This window comes from Barbus barbus (genome assembly GCF_936440315.1).
Source record: "Barbus barbus genome assembly, chromosome: 27".
NCBI lineage: Eukaryota > Metazoa > Chordata > Actinopteri > Cypriniformes > Cyprinidae > Barbus > Barbus barbus.
Genome location: NC_136755.1, coordinates 23,643,218 through 23,658,459, shown reverse-complemented (window position 1 = coordinate 23,658,459; position 15,242 = coordinate 23,643,218). Strand labels below are relative to the sequence as shown.

General features: G+C 36.5%; 4 protein-coding genes across 7 annotated transcripts in view; 2 read left to right on the top strand and 2 right to left on the bottom strand.

Moving 5' to 3' along the window:
- Positions 1–4,326, bottom strand: part of oxr1b (oxidation resistance 1b) — a 54,618-nt gene extending 50,292 nt beyond the window's left edge. Inside the window, exons 1-2 of the mRNA XM_079380359.1 lie at positions 4,245–4,326; positions 202–289 (exon numbers count right to left, since the gene is read on the bottom strand). Of these exons, the coding sequence (XP_079236485.1) occupies positions 202–218 (17 nt within the window). The 5' untranslated portion in view covers positions 219–289; positions 4,245–4,326. The remainder of the gene's footprint in view (positions 1–201; positions 290–4,244) is intronic.
- A 418-nt stretch (positions 4,327–4,744) lies between these two features.
- naxe (NAD(P)HX epimerase) lies at positions 4,745–7,735 on the top strand. Of its 4 annotated transcripts, none has more exons than XM_079380999.1 (7): positions 4,745–4,793; positions 5,432–5,615; positions 5,703–5,811; positions 5,907–6,017; positions 6,118–6,228; positions 6,835–6,982; positions 7,215–7,735. In XM_079380999.1, exons 2-7 carry the CDS (start codon positions 5,449–5,451, stop codon positions 7,415–7,417), a joined length of 849 nt encoding a protein of 282 aa, XP_079237125.1. In that variant the 5' UTR covers positions 4,745–4,793; positions 5,432–5,448; the 3' UTR covers positions 7,418–7,735. The 4 variants fall into 4 exon arrangements, with proteins under 4 accessions (XP_079237125.1, XP_079237124.1, XP_079237123.1 ...); XM_079380998.1 differs by having other exon boundaries at positions 4,745–4,815; XM_079380997.1 differs by having other exon boundaries at positions 4,745–4,950.
- A 121-nt stretch (positions 7,736–7,856) lies between these two features.
- LOC306847189 (ras-related protein Rab-25-like) lies at positions 7,857–11,431 on the bottom strand. Its single transcript, XM_079381001.1, has 5 exons — positions 11,215–11,431; positions 10,813–11,008; positions 9,610–9,803; positions 9,100–9,180; positions 7,857–8,701 (listed from the first exon to the last, which is right to left on the bottom strand). Exons 1-5 carry the CDS (start codon positions 11,249–11,251, stop codon positions 8,574–8,576), a joined length of 636 nt encoding a protein of 211 aa, XP_079237127.1. The 5' UTR covers positions 11,252–11,431; the 3' UTR covers positions 7,857–8,573.
- A 660-nt stretch (positions 11,432–12,091) lies between these two features.
- sf3b4 (splicing factor 3b, subunit 4) lies at positions 12,092–14,949 on the top strand. The gene is made up of 5 exons (XM_079381651.1): positions 12,092–12,166; positions 12,490–12,618; positions 12,706–13,248; positions 14,198–14,533; positions 14,624–14,949. Exons 1-5 carry the CDS (start codon positions 12,133–12,135, stop codon positions 14,791–14,793), a joined length of 1,212 nt encoding a protein of 403 aa, XP_079237777.1. The 5' UTR covers positions 12,092–12,132; the 3' UTR covers positions 14,794–14,949.
- The last annotated feature ends 293 nt before the right edge of the window (positions 14,950–15,242 follow it).

The window sequence follows — 15,242 nt, the reverse complement described above, 5'->3', positions numbered from 1 at the left end:
AACTAGAATATTTTCTAAAGAAAACATGATTTATCATGCTGTTATGCAGTTGCAGGACTAGTGACTTGAAGATAAATTTAACCCCAAGTACAGTATTTGCAACAGTAATAGCCATGCATGACACAAAAACCACACTGATAACAGATAAACAAACAAAATCACCACCTCTAAAAGCACCGTAAACCACTATTGTGTACTGACCTCTTTGTGCTGAACATTCTGGGTCCTTGTTATCCTGTGTTGGATGGGTGACACAATGACAGCGATAGACCAGCTCTATGGAGTGGACCTGTAGGAGGAGAGTATGGTTACAGGGTGAGGTTCAATCACCATCTCATGGTATCGGGTTTAAAAAAATCCAAGAACCAATAACCTCATCTCTGTAAGGGGTGTGACCTGCATGGCTGAGCAAATTACAGCTGACCGTCACAATCCAACAGCCTTAAGCAAAATCTGAGGGAGTTCGATACTTTCGTCATCAGACAATGTTTGTTTTCTGTCCACTAATTACCAACCAGATGGTGTTTACCAAGGAATTAGCTAGAAGATTTAGATTGAAGACATGTAATTGAATATTCACTTTTAAAAATAAATGTTCCAGAAATGCAATAGAAGAACCATTTTTGGTTCCCCAAAGAACCTTACCGGGAACAGTTTTATAAAAGAATAATTTTTGTCTTAATCTAAAGAGCATTTTAACAAAACTTTTTCCACTATAAAGAACCACTTGTGAACGTGTTTCCATGGATGTTAAAGTTTCATCATGGAACCACTGATGCAAATATATAACCTTTATTTTAAGAGCATTAGCCACTTTGGCTGATAACATTAGCTAAATTTGTGCTAACTCAATTATATTGTCAATAAGAAACCAAGAATCAGCTTTAATCGACCTGCCCTGAAGGGTATTAAAATGCTAATGCATATTATTCTTGTTTTTCATCTCTCTCTCTATTTAAATGGATGACATTATATTATTCAAATATTTGCAGACACCTGCCATAGCACAGGTTTTATTTCAGCTGTGCACTAGCTAGGGTCCCAAAACTTCTTGTGCTTGTCAAAATCTTTGTTAGCTAATGAGATCAGTGGAAGATAAGACATATGTCAACTACTGTAGGGCTGCATGTCCAAACAGAGTGCATTAATAATGTATGCATACGGCCTGTGTAAGATGTAGGCACTGGTAAACCTTCTGCTACTCTACTAACCGTCAACCTGCCTCAACCACAAAGCATAGGTCAAAATCATTGGTATATCCAAGATTTTAATACATCAAGCAAAATGAAACATGTTTAATCTCTAGGATGGGATTGGGAAACTATAAAAGCAGCAGACTGTACATTATGGATAGCAGGATTAGAATGGCTTCTGGTCTTAATATTGATGAAAAGAAATGGGGACATTAACTGAAGACGATAATGGATAACTATATGAATGGAAATGGATTTTCCTTAATTGAGGATGACCTTCTGGCCATCTGGTTTCATTACAGTAAGACAAAGCACGAAATGACAACGGTAATCGTTCCGCCTGAGATAAAAACCAGAGCCAGTGCACTATAATCAAATTGCCCGTAACCATGACTAAAGATTGAGGATTTCAGGCTGATGCATATAAAAATAAATTCACTGTATTTTAATGCATGCATAAAGTCTATTATGATTTGTTTTCTGTAGAGCTGATTTATAGCTGAATCAAATTTGTTGTGATATTGACACATTCATTGGACTGAACTGTATCAGCAATGGACTCAATTGAGCTTAAATGCACAACTGCCTTCTGTAGAGCTGATTTATAGCTGAACTGAATTTGTTTCATAACTGATAAACTTTGCAACACTGAGACTGCTATTGAACTAAATTGAATCAACACTGAACTAATTTGAACTGAATAATGGCAATTGTATTCTGTAGAGCTGCTTTAAAACAGAAGTCATTGTTGCAAAATTCATCACTTATGAAATTACTTCACTGTTATTTTACTGTTCATTTCCGTGAAGCTGCTTAGATGACTGTATAAATAAATGTGACTTGACAAGGTATAAATACAAAGTAAACACCTTTGCATTGAACTAATTTCTACTCACTAATGAGCCTCATTAATAAACATCTGGTCCATATATAACACAACAGCAGGGAACTACCAAAGTTCAGCACACTAGATTGGAGGGTCATTACATTACATAAACAGTCATTACTTACAGAGGCTTGATGGAGCCAATTACTCTATGTATGACAAAGTCCATAACTAGTGAACAAAAAAAAAGACATTGGAAAATCATTCTTTCTCTTCTTAACCACAGCAGGGTTTAGAGTCTAGATGAAGAACAAATTTGTCTCTTTGGTCTATTTTTAAGACAGCATGCTGGGTTTCTTCTGGGGGAGTAGCAGTTTCAATGCTTATTACAGAAGTACATGCAAAAGTCACAACATATAGTTTATGGTCTTTTTACTGCATCGAAGTAATATAGGAAAGAGTGGGATAAATTGTGCCACTTTACTTACATTCCTCTCTAGGTCCGAAGGAATCACATTGAGTTAAACCTCACAGGTCTAAATATATTTAAGGTATCTGCTAACTGAAATGAATCACATTCCATATGCAGTCTTATTTTGCTGCACTGTTTTTCACTTTCCTAATGTGCATGTTTCAACTCACATGCAGCTGTTTATGATAGACACTTTTTAAATGGCAAAAAACATACTAAAATTTGTTTGCCGAGCTGAATAGACATAACGTTTTAACTCTTTTAATTATATATGTTACGTTAGATTTTAATTCTATGGATAATTCTACCAGAAATCTGTCAGAATATACTACCCCAAATCTCCAGTCTAAAATGGGAAGTGATTTCAGAACTGGACAGCGACAAAGATCCACAATCTACACACCAACCAGGATACATTTACCAAGACAACAATTATATCCATCCACAAATCACATGATTTTCTTCCTCAGGCTTTTACATGAAAGCATTTAACAGATGTTTTAAAAATCTAGAGTATCTGGTTTACATTAAAATCTACTATGGCATCCTAAGAGACAAACATGATTCACTAAAAGCTCTTGCTGGAAAACACGATGGCACTATTGAAGTGCAGCAGCCATGACCATGGAAGCACAATAAGCATCTTTATGTAACGAGGCTAATTTACAGAGAAACATGCACCCAGCACTCATCAATAGATTTATATTACAGTGCCACTTCAGTTTGTGAGTGCATAGCCATTTCTCTGTGCAGACTGCTCTTCAGTCATTTCAATGGCTGGATCTTTAAAGCATGTGTCTGAGCCATGCAAACATAATTTATAGACAGCAGCTATGAGTAGACATTATAATTCACTGGGTTTTTCCATGGCAGCCTTCCATGAGTGTCTGCCTGGATGTGAAAGCCCTGCTGCTCGGAGATCGATTAATAAGGATATACCAAAACAGTGATACAGCATCTCTGAGTTTCAGTTACACTGAGTTTGCATCAAAACTGCAGCTTAATGAAATAATATAATTCTGAGACACTTTAACTCAAAAAGCATTTTGATTGTATCAGATGGTAATACTGGTACTTTGATATACCTTTGTACTGAATGACTACCATATTCACGTAACAACATATTTATACACACTTCTAAGGTACTTGAAGGAATACCAGGGCAGAATGGCTTTATTTATACCATGCAAAATTCAAGGTCATATTATTTTTAAAATTGCATGAGAAAATTATGATAGAGAAGGAAAGAAATGCTTGCATATTAAAATACAAACATGTGTTCTTCTTATAAAGGAGTGACTTTTTTCCATTAACAGTGAACTCTAACTGGAAACTTTATACTGAATCAGTGCAGTCACATCCAGTCTTAAAACAAACAAACAATAAATAACAAACAACTTCCTCTCTGGGTTCCTTAAATTATATTAGCCCAAAGATAAGCACTCACATAATAAACAATACATTAAATGCAATGCATGAAAATAAAACTAAACTCATAATATAAATCAACATATTTCGGGCATCCTCAAAATGTCTCTCCTGTCATTTAAAACGCCAAGAAAAAGTCCACTATTTCTTAGACGGTTATTCTTTCCTTATAAAAAAGGTTCAAGTTTCAAGCTTCAGGTTCAAGTTAAATTTCCTTTTATAGAAACTCGGTGTATTTTCCCTCATTTTTTATTTATATCCATATTCCACAACTTATTCTTATATTAAATAACATAACATTCATTTGGAATTAATTCGTTCTTACCTTAAACCAGGTAATGCTTCAGCATATCCAATGAATATTAAATATCATGCAGTGTTTATGATCGCACCTGCCACAGAATATCATTCACAGTATCCCAGCATGAGCTATTAAACAAGCGGAACATACCATCCCAACCTGGGGTAAAGGGGTGTGGATCCAACCAATACGAGACCTGGTCTGAGCCAGGCTAAATACACGGATATGTTCCAAAAATAGACTGGAAACATTACATATACATGATATTCAAGGACACATCCACAGAAAAGGCAAGGAATAATTTCAACGACCCCCTATTTTCAAACATATGTGCATCCACACTGTTTATGTCTTGCAATACACTCTAAATTAAGTCTAATTATAGCAAATGATTATAAGAATGAATAATAATAATTATTATTATTTTGTTGTTGATTTTATTTATTTAAATTTGATTTGATTTAGATCATTTTTAACACGATTGCGTAGAAGCCAGACTCTTATTATGAAAAGCGACTCAAGTTCACTAACCCGGATATTGTTTATATGACTGGGTTTCAGTAGCAGAGGGCTGCAAGTATCCTAACTGTTTAATGTACTTTTGCATGTTTATATCCTGTAAAGTTGTAACTGGATTGATTTTTTGTTCTGTTTTAATTCTGTCTTGAGCATTTCTTGGTGTTAGCGAATGTTATAGAGTGTTGACCTTAATATAGACACTTGCTAACAGGTACTGACTGCTTCAGCTTTTTATAGTGCTTTTTATTTTAAGTTGATTCTCCCCATAACAGTTTTGTGACCCGATGGTAGCATGTTAAACTGTTCTAAAATATGATTTTTAATGTGTAATATAATTTTTCCTCATGATGAAGTTGCTCAGGTTGAGTTATAGCCTATGCGTTAGTTATGCATATTGTTGTATATGTATATTTATATTAAAATATATGTAATTATTTAATCCCTTGTTACACTCTAAAAGTGTATTCAGTAACTTTTTGGATATATCTGTCAACAACCTCCTTACCAGAAAATAATGACCAAGTTTAGAATATATGTGCAACAGATTATTAGGTTTCTCTGTTCAGAATTATTACTGTCTTACTGTATTTCCAAGGATGAAGCAAGATTTTTCTCTTTTTTCTCTCTATGTAGGCAGAAATCAACAACATGCACCATCATTTCTTGACAACTTATTGTATTTCTGTGTTCAGGTGCTTTAGCCAGGTGAATGTTGGGAGTTCGAGCTCTGTTTGGAATCGGTCTTCTTGTGACGTCACGAGAAGGCTCTGTCCTGACCCATACAGGAGCATGTGCACGTGTTGCCAGCAACATCTACAGTAAAGATCTCACTCACAGACAGGCTTGCACTATGGCCAATACAATCAAGTATTTGGGGTGAGTGTAAATGCACTGCATTTATTAGGATTACTACTGTTGCATGAGAATAAACATGATTGTTTTTATCTAATCTTTATTTTATAGGCAAGAAGAGGCTCAGCACATTGACGAGGAGCTGTTCAACGAGTACAGCTTCAGTGTGGATCAGTTAATGGAGCTGGCCGGTCTGAGCTGTGCCACAGCTGTGTCAAAGGTACATCTGATGCTCCACCGACATACAGAAAGGATCAAATACAGCTCACTCTATGTGGTGCATAATATACATTAAAAGCAGTTTTTGCTTCCTAGGGCTATCCTCTACAATCACTGCTCAAGAGTCCACCTAGAGTTCTGGTGATCTGTGGGCCAGGAAATAATGGAGGAGATGGGTTGGTTTGTGCTAGACATCTCAAACTGTTTGTGAGTTCATGTTATAGCTGAAAATAAATCATTCCTTAATTACACTTAATATTTTATGAAGGTGTATTGATTTTATTCATGTTGCATGTGAACCTCCCAGGGATATGAACCTTCTGTATTGTACCCAAAGCGCCCCAGCAAACAGCTGTTCCAGAATCTTACCACCCAATGTGAGAAGATGGATATATCCTTCCTGACAGAGATGCCTGAGGTACAGCACAAACCCCAGCGGTCTATACCACATCTTTCACACTGTAGGGGGGCCAGATGTTTTTAGCCCTCGTATAGGTTCCTCCTTCTCATTAATTTATGATAAAATAATGTGTTAAATGCCATGAATGCACCAGCTGCTCAAGCTATGTACAACAAGCTGACATTTTTATCTTTTATATTTTTGACCTTTATGTAAAAAATTTATTTTGTACTTTTTGTATATGTACTCTACTGTTTAAAAGTTTGGGGTCAGTAAGATTTGTCAGAGTAATTATTTATTTATTATTTAGGATTATTCAAAACGGATGTATTAAATTGATGAAAATTTACATTGTTACAAAAAAAATAATTGCTGTTCATTTGAACTTTCTATTCATCATACTGTTTCCACAAAAATATCAGTAGTACAACTATTATTGTAACTATTATATTATTACAATTTTTACTGTATTTTTGATTAAATAAATGTAGCCTTGGTGAACATAAGAATGTTTTTTATTTTTTCAAAAACAGTAATGTATCTTCCAACCCTAAACTTTTGAACGGCAGTATATGTGTTTGATTTGTGTAATAGTTGTGTATTTCCCCATCGTGCTGTCTTTAGGCTGATGTGATTGATGAAGTGTATAATTTGGTGGTGGACGCCATCTTTGGATTCAGTTTTAAGGGTGCGGTGCGAGAGCCGTTCGGTGACATCCTCTCCCAACTAAAGAAGAGCACTGTGCCCATTGCTAGCGTTGACATACCTTCAGGTGAGAACACACACACATATCGCATTGAGCAAGAAATAATCACTGATTTAATTGCAATCTAAGCGTTTAGAAGAAAAAATATTATTTTGGGTTTTTTTATCTTTGTGATTTGCATTTATGAGCCAACAAGCATCTTTTATTGAATCGAATGCCTGGTAACAGTAAGTCGACTACTTTATCATAAATGTCTTCTGATTGGGACAAAGTATATGTAATTTCGTTCACTTATTAGGTTGGGATGTGGAGAACGGCTGTCCTGATGGGATTCAGCCTGACATGCTCATCTCCCTTACGGCCCCTAAGAAAGCAGCCAATCACTTCAAAGGACGCTACCACTTCCTGGGAGGACGATTCGTTCCTTCTGCACTTGAGCAGAAGTACCAGCTGAATCTGCCTCAATACCCAGGCACTGATTGTGTTTATCAGTTGAATTGAGCATTAAGTCATTTTTGTGTCACCCCTGGGTTATAACTTTGATTTACCACTTTTCTCATAATGGGTAGATATGGACTTGATTAATCGGCATCAGTCAGTAATTGTGTAACTGCTTATTGTCAAGGATTGTTACAGAATGTTTCAGAGGAATCACTCTAATTAGTTATGTATGAATTTATAAAAATGACAGCCTGAATAATTACTACATTATTGTTTCATGTTTAAATAAAATAATGTTACATATTTACATATGGAAACGTGTAACATTCCAAATGGCATAAAAATACAAAAATAAATAAAAGCTATAACTGTATATATATTTAACTGTTATGTGTATATATATATATATATATAACTGAATATTTTTTATAGATAAACAAGTCAGCACACACTCGGGCAGTTGTGTAGAACAAAGAAATAGAGTCCCACACATTCCTTTAGCTTGCTTAAAATTCCTTATATTTATTAAAACAGCACCTTTTTCATGCCTGAATAAGGTCTTAAGACTAGAATATTGCTGTTTCAGTTAATGTAATGAATTTGCAAGCTGCAGCAGTTTACAGAGCTTCTTCCAATTTCTATAATGAATTTTTTTTTTTTTTTCTTGCACGCAAGAAATGAGATCTCACCCTTTTGGAAAATAAATGATGAAAAAATGAATGCAAAAATCCATAAGATTCTTTCCATGAGAAATGTATAACTGTAAAAATGTTTCATAGATCAATCCAAGATATTATTTACTTTGTTTAAAGATTGAGTGGTTTATATTTTTATCTGTAATTTATAGACCCGAAGTCTGCACTGAAATAGAAATGTTGTTCATTTCACACCATATAAATAGCTTTGTAATACAGCACAACCCATTTGTGTTTCATTCAAAGAAATTAAAATTCATGTCTAGTCATAATTGCCAAAAACACGTCGTATCTTACATTATCAGATTCAACTGTTTACATCTTTTAAAAGTAAAAAAAAACATGCCACAAAACAATAATGCTAAAAAATGTGGGTCCCCTCCAGTTTTGCTCACTGATATGACATCCACTGAGGGTCAAGTCTGAAGAAATGCCTCCATGCAGGTATGACATGATCAATGTCACAGGTAAATGTCTTTATTTTGCTCTTGATGCCTTTGTCTGGATGTTCATTCATCAGCTCAGGAGCTTTTACAGCAGGACCCTCCCCCCTCATTAAACTCTCTGGAGGGGCCCTGGGTCTGACTCAGAGTCACCGCGCTGATCGAGCCTCTGGTGACCTCTTTACTAGCAACTTTCTTGTGTATTTCTGGTGAAGGAAACATTAATGAATACTATCTTTATGCATTTAAATTCAGTTTAAATCTAGAAGGATGTTTTTGACAGTCTCTTTTTTTTTTTTTTTGATCAAAAAGACTGAACTATTAAAAACTGAACTATTAAAACTGAAAAAAGCTTCGTTTAGAATGATTTCTGAAGGATCATGTGACACTAACGACTGGAGTAATGATGCTGAAATAAACAGGAATAACTTACATTTAAAAAATATCCAAATAGAAAACAATTATTACTGTTTTACTGTATTTTTGATCAGATAAATGCAGCCTTGGTGAACACACTTTAAAAAATCTTAATTATTCCAAACTTTTGCCTGTCAGTGTAAATCTTCAATGTTAATTAGTGACTTAAAGTAAAACGCAAACTCACCTGTTAGAACTTCAAGGAAGGCAGATTCGACATTAGTTGACGCTAATGCAGACGTCTCCATAAAAAGTAAGCCTTTGGTCTCTGTTTTTTCATATAAATAAACCAGGAGAATTAAAATAAAGGAAAAGCTCATTCAAAAATGAACACAGAAGATATTTTGAAGAATGTGTAGACATCATTACACCCCATTAACTTTCATTGTACATGCAAAAAAAAATGTCATCTTTTGTGCTCGGCAGAAGACATACGTTGCACAGGTTTGGAATAACATCATTTAAGGCACGTGTCAAACTCTGGTCCTGGAGGGCCACTGTCCTGTAGAGTGTAGCTTCAAAACCCCTGCCTGGAAGTTTCTAGTAATCCTGAAGACCTTGATTAGCTGCTTCAGGCTTGTTTAATTAGGGTTGGAGCGAAACCCTGCAGGAGAGTGGACCTTCAGGAACTGAATCTGACATCCCTGATTTAAGGGCTTAAATGTCTAAAACAAAGAGTTGTGTAATGCATAGACACCTGCAAAGTCCTTCGCCTCCTCTGTTGGCACAGTGCGTACATTTCCCAGGTCATTTTTATTTCCCACAAGCATGACTACTATGTGAGGATCAGCGTGGTCATACAGCTCCTTCAGCCATCGCTCGACGCTCTCATACGTCAGGTGCTTGGTGATGTCATAAACCAGCAGCGCACCCACAGCTCCCCTGTAATACCTACAAGAGCCAAAATACTAATTATTACATATGCAGGAACAGGAAGTGTATATTGGCTTAAATTGTACTTTATGATTCATTGTTTTGTTTACAATGAGGAAAAAGGTCCTTTTTCATAATCATAATCAAATGCATTACTTTTCACAGGCATTCACGTGAGATCTACACTACCGTTCAAAAGTTTGGGGTCAGTAAATTTTCGAAGAAGTTAATACTTTTATTCATCAAGTATGCATTAAACTGATTAAAAGTGACAATAAAGAAATGTATAACAAAATAAAACATCAATTTCAAATAAATGTTCTATTTAACAAAGAATCCTGAAAAAATTACACGTTAAACAAAATTGTTTTCATTATTATTGATAATAATGAGAAATGTTTCTCGAGCAGCAAATCAGCGTATTAGAATGATTTCTGAAGAATCATGTGACACTGAAGACTGGAGTAATGATGCTGAAAAGTCAGCTTTGTATCAAAGGAATAAATTACATTTAAAATAATTATTACTGTAATTTTGATCAAATAAATCAGCCTTGGTGAGCATAAGGGACAAAAATCTTACAGAACCCACATTTCTAAATGGTAGTCTTGGTGCAGCATCTTTTAGCAGGGAATTCACTATTTGCTCTCATGATTATTATACTTAAAATACAATATAATTATGCCATGTGTAACTGTGGTTCTTAAAAAGTACTTTGGATACTTAACATGCACTGTATGAATGTTACTACAGTGACATAAAATCTCAAAACCAATGACAAACAATTTATCCTACAGCAAAAGCGTAAAAAGTAATCTAAATACTTGTTAGGGCAACTGTAGATGGCATTTATACTTTTAACTGTTTCTTAGACTAAAAAAGGAGTGGTTCTGGGTGTGATGCTAAATCAATCACTGCAAATTCCACAGCCGGCATTATCCTAAGGATTCATGCGAACATGTATAGATCAGTTATATACTTAGGATTAAAGAATATATATTCTGAGATGAGGAAATGAGTGACTTACGCTGAAGTAATCGCCCTGTAGCGCTCTAGACCTGCAGTGTCCCAGATCTGGGCCTTGATGGTAATACTATCCACTTGAACGGAGCGAGTGCTGAATTCCACTCCAATAGTTGTACGGCTGTCATGATTGAACTCGTTTTTGGTAAATCTGGACAGTAGGTTGCTCTTTCCAACCCCTGATTCCCCAATTAAAACCACTGAAAGACAACAAAAACCTTTTAGCTCACTTTAATTGATTAACTTTTTATTCTACTTCACAAAATGAATAATAGAAACACAGGAAAAGAGGGTGACAAGACAAAATAACCAATTTATTACATTTTTATATGCTAAACATTATCATTCGGACCGTAAAAACTGTCTGAGATCAAATCTGATATCCAGTCAACTGATTCAAACTTACCTTTGAAGACAAAGTTGTAGGCTAAATCTGTCCCCATGTTCACCCTAGCAGTAATGTGTCAGTCTGTATGTAGTGCTTACGTGGTTACTCTAGCTCAAAATCCACTGGGAGGAGAAAAGCAGATGCTCAGGTTTCTGAAAAGCTTTATCGATCCATTCTTGTGCTGGTCTAAAGGCAGATTCCACACGGCCAGACTCTTGTTTGAGACAGTTGGGGTGGGAGAGCAGGTGAAACAGGTAGAACTCCTGACACACTGTGGGAGTGACTTCACTCTCTCACACAAAACTCAATCACAGTTCTTACTCAGTCCAACAGCACATGTATCCAATTTGTATGTCTGAGTCATAAAACCAGCTGTCCTGTATCAACATGTACTTTTCAAACCTGTCACATTCACAGTTTCAGTTCCTGTAAACATAAAATAAAGAGGTTTCACTTAATATGCTTATAAGGATGTATCATTTCAAATGCATCTGTTTGTTTCATATTAGGCTGGTAAATCATACATCATTCAGCATTTACATGTCAGTATTCTTGCATATTGTTGGGTATATACAGCTCATGGTTATATTAATAACCTGCATGTTTGATTTTGAGGACTGTTGTGCTACTTTTGTATGATAAACAATGTGGTGTGTTGGGTTGCCACGGGTGTCCAGACAGGTCCTGAAACAGTGATATAGCACTATTCTGGCTCCATTTTACGAGCAATATTAAAGACAAATATTAAGTGATGTGACAACAACAAAAAAGAGCAAAGGACGCAGTAAATCAGAATTAAACAGCCGCAAAACCGATAACGTTCATCCTCCTGTCCTGTAGGCGGCAGCACTGCGCTAACGTGGCGCTGTTGTGTTGTATTGAATCGCTTGAGAGGAAAAGCGAATCACTTCCGTTAGGACACACGCCAGGTTCATCATGGCGGCGGGACCGATTTCAGAACGAAATCAAGGTAAATTTAATAAATATAAACTCGTAGAGATACTCTAATGCACCATATTTGAGAAAATAAAAGTATTGCAGAACTATGGAATGATTTAAGCTTTTCTCGATTACCCTTGAGTCGCTTACTACCACTCATTCAAATATGCCTTGCTAAAAGCAAATAACAAAGAAAAGTTTTGTTTTTAATTTAGGTTAAGTGTATCAAACTAATATTATATATACATATAAATATTATTAGTAGTGGAAACAATCATTAAACTAATGTGTATTTTATTTTATAAGTGCCTTATCTTTGTATCCAGTGCAATAGTGTGTTTTTCTTTTTCTCAGATGCCACTGTGTATGTGGGTGGTCTTGATGAGAAGGTCTCTGAACCTTTGTTATGGGAGCTTTTCCTACAAGCTGGTCCTGTTGTAAACACACACATGCCCAAAGACAGAGTAACAGGACAACATCAGGGTGAGTTACCTTAACTTTAAACATTCAGAGGGAAAAAAACTCTACCATTTGCATGCTTTTAAGTTGAGATTTCCCTCCATTCTTCAGGTTATGGCTTTGTGGAGTTTCTCAGTGAAGAGGATGCTGACTATGCCATAAAGATCATGAACATGATCAAACTTTACGGCAAACCCATACGAGTCAACAAGGCTTCAGCACACAACAAGAACCTTGATGTCGGCGCCAACATCTTCATTGGCAACTTAGACCCTGAGATTGATGAGAAACTGCTTTATGACACTTTCAGCGCTTTCGGCGTGATCCTTCAGACGCCGAAGATCATGCGAGATCCGGACACGGGCAACTCGAAGGGTTATGCTTTCATCAACTTTGCAAGTTTTGATGCCTCCGATGCAGCTATTGAGGCCATGAATGGCCAGTATCTCTGCAATCGACCCATTACGGTTTCATATGCCTTTAAGAAAGACTCAAAGGGCGAGAGGCATGGCTCAGCTGCAGAGCGCCTCCTGGCTGCCCAGAATCCACTTTCACAGGCCGATCGTCCCCATCAGCTTTTCGCAGATGCTCCTCCACCTCCCTCCATGCCTACACAGGTCATGACCGCCCTTGGAACAGGGATTCCAATTCCAGGTTAGTTAAAGGGATAGTGGCCCAAAAATTCTGTCATTGTTTGCTCACCCCCATGTCATTCCAAACCCTTAAGACTTAGGTTCATCTTTGAAACCCACATTTTTAATTTTTAATGAAACCTCAGAACTTTCCATCCCTTCATTGAAAGTCAAGTCACTTTTATTTATATAGTGCTCTATAAAATACAGATTGTTTTAAAGTAGCTTCATATTATTAAACTGGAAAATAACAGAATCAATGATGAAACTACTTCACATAGGAGACAAATTCTGCACTAAAAAGACAACAGTGTCATCATTCAGCTCCAGTCAGTTCAGTGATAATGCAGTTCCATAACAATATAATGTTCATCAATTATAAAAAAAAGTTAATAATTAATACAATTATTAATAGTTAATTTCAGCTATAAGCATCTCTATATAAGATAATGTTATCATTTTTCAGCTTGAGTCACATTGATTGACTAATAAACATTGCAAAATTTGTCAGTTATTTATGATTTAATTTAGGCTTTTATTTACATGTAAACAATGACACATACGTCTAACATTTGTGTGTCGGTCATTGTATAGCCTAAATTAAATCTGTTCATCATATAAAACGATCATATCTCTTCTGAAGACTTGAAATTAACTGCTCCATTCTTATGGATTTATTTTATGATGCATTTATAAACTTTTGGGGTCTTTTAAGTTTTGGTTACTTTGACATTCAATGTAGGGACAAAAACCTGTCATGTTTTGTCAAAAATTTGTTGTTTGAGGGTTAAGTCATATGGGTTTGGAACAAAATGAGGCTGAGTAAATGATAACAGTATTTTCATTTTTTGTGTGAATTAACTCTACAATATAAGCATTTTTGACCCAAATATGTTTCCAAATATTTTTTTCTCATTATTGGTCCAATAAATGTCTTTTGTGTCTAAATATTTTGTGAATTTCTCTTGCAGGAATGCCACCTCCTGGTGCTTTCCCACATGTTCCTCCTCCTGGCACAATGCCACATGGGATGCCACCCAGTATGGGCATGCCTCCTGCACCAGGTACTCCTGCATCACAGGGTGGCGGCGCAGGGCCCCCACCAGGACCACCGCCCTTCCCTCCTGCAGGAATGAATCCACCCGGAATGCCGCACATGCCCATGCCTCCGTCAGGACCTCCAGGAATGGTGCCGCACCCACCTGGTCCACCTGGATCTACTCAACAAAGAGCACCACCTCCACCCGGCATGCCTCCTCCTCCACCCATGGGTGTCCCTCCCAGAGGACCGTTTGGTCCCCCGATGGGTATGTGTGTGAAGTTGTGCCTTGTTATGCTTTTAAGCAGAAGGAAATAGACATAATTCAATATGCAATAATTCCTCTCTCATTTTACAGGTCCACCAATGCATCCAGGTATGAGGGGACCTCCTCCGCCGATGCCACCTCCAGGTTATGGTACCGGCCCACCCAGACCACCGCCCTTTGGCTTTCAGAGAGGGCCTCCCTTGCCACCACGACCTCCTGCACCACCGAGGGGTCCAGTGAGAGCACCAATGCCCCCCTAAACCCTAATGTGAAGACCTTTTTGAAAGCTTTGTCATTTTTATTTACATTCTGTACTTTGATAGATGGTTCTCTTGCTTCTTTGTATACTGATTTCTTAATTTTGGTCAATGTACCTATTCAGAATTTGCAAGAATAAACAATTTTATATAACTGTGTGTCATTTTATTATTTTATTTGAAGTACTGAAGACTGGAGTAGTGGTGCTGAAAATTCAGCTTTGCGTTACAGAAATAAATTACATTTTAAAATGTTAATATAGAAACATTTATTAGTAAATTGTAATAAAGTAACACAAAATTGCTGTTTTGCAAATGTATCCTGGGTGAGAAGAGACTTTAAATGTAATCCTATTCACCCCAAACTTTTGATTATTTAGCGTTGTTGTGTGCACAATGTTCTTTTACTGGGTTGTATATGACATGAGCAACAGAAAGTGTACACAAAAGTC

Coding starts and splice junctions, on each gene's coding strand:
- LOC306847189 (XM_079381001.1), bottom strand. CDS start 11,251: ATGGGGACAGATTTAGCCTACAACTTTGTCTTCAAAG. Junction 9,804..10,812: donor TACAGGGCGATTACTTCAGC/GTAAGTCACTCA, acceptor TGGCTCTTGTAG/GTATTACAGGGGAGCTGTGG. Junction 9,181..9,609: donor GGAGGCGAAGGACTTTGCAG/GTGTCTATGCAT, acceptor ATGAAAAAACAG/AGACCAAAGGCTTACTTTTT.
- sf3b4 (XM_079381651.1), top strand. CDS start 12,133: ATGGCGGCGGGACCGATTTCAGAACGAAATCAAG. Junction 12,167..12,489: donor GATTTCAGAACGAAATCAAG/GTAAATTTAATA, acceptor TCTTTTTCTCAG/ATGCCACTGTGTATGTGGGT. Junction 13,249..14,197: donor AACAGGGATTCCAATTCCAG/GTTAGTTAAAGG, acceptor TTTCTCTTGCAG/GAATGCCACCTCCTGGTGCT.
- naxe (XM_079380999.1), top strand. CDS start 5,449: ATGTTGGGAGTTCGAGCTCTGTTTGGAATCGGTCTTCTTGTGACGTCA. Junction 5,812..5,906: donor GTGCCACAGCTGTGTCAAAG/GTACATCTGATG, acceptor TTTGCTTCCTAG/GGCTATCCTCTACAATCACT. Junction 6,018..6,117: donor CTAGACATCTCAAACTGTTT/GTGAGTTCATGT, acceptor TGAACCTCCCAG/GGATATGAACCTTCTGTATT.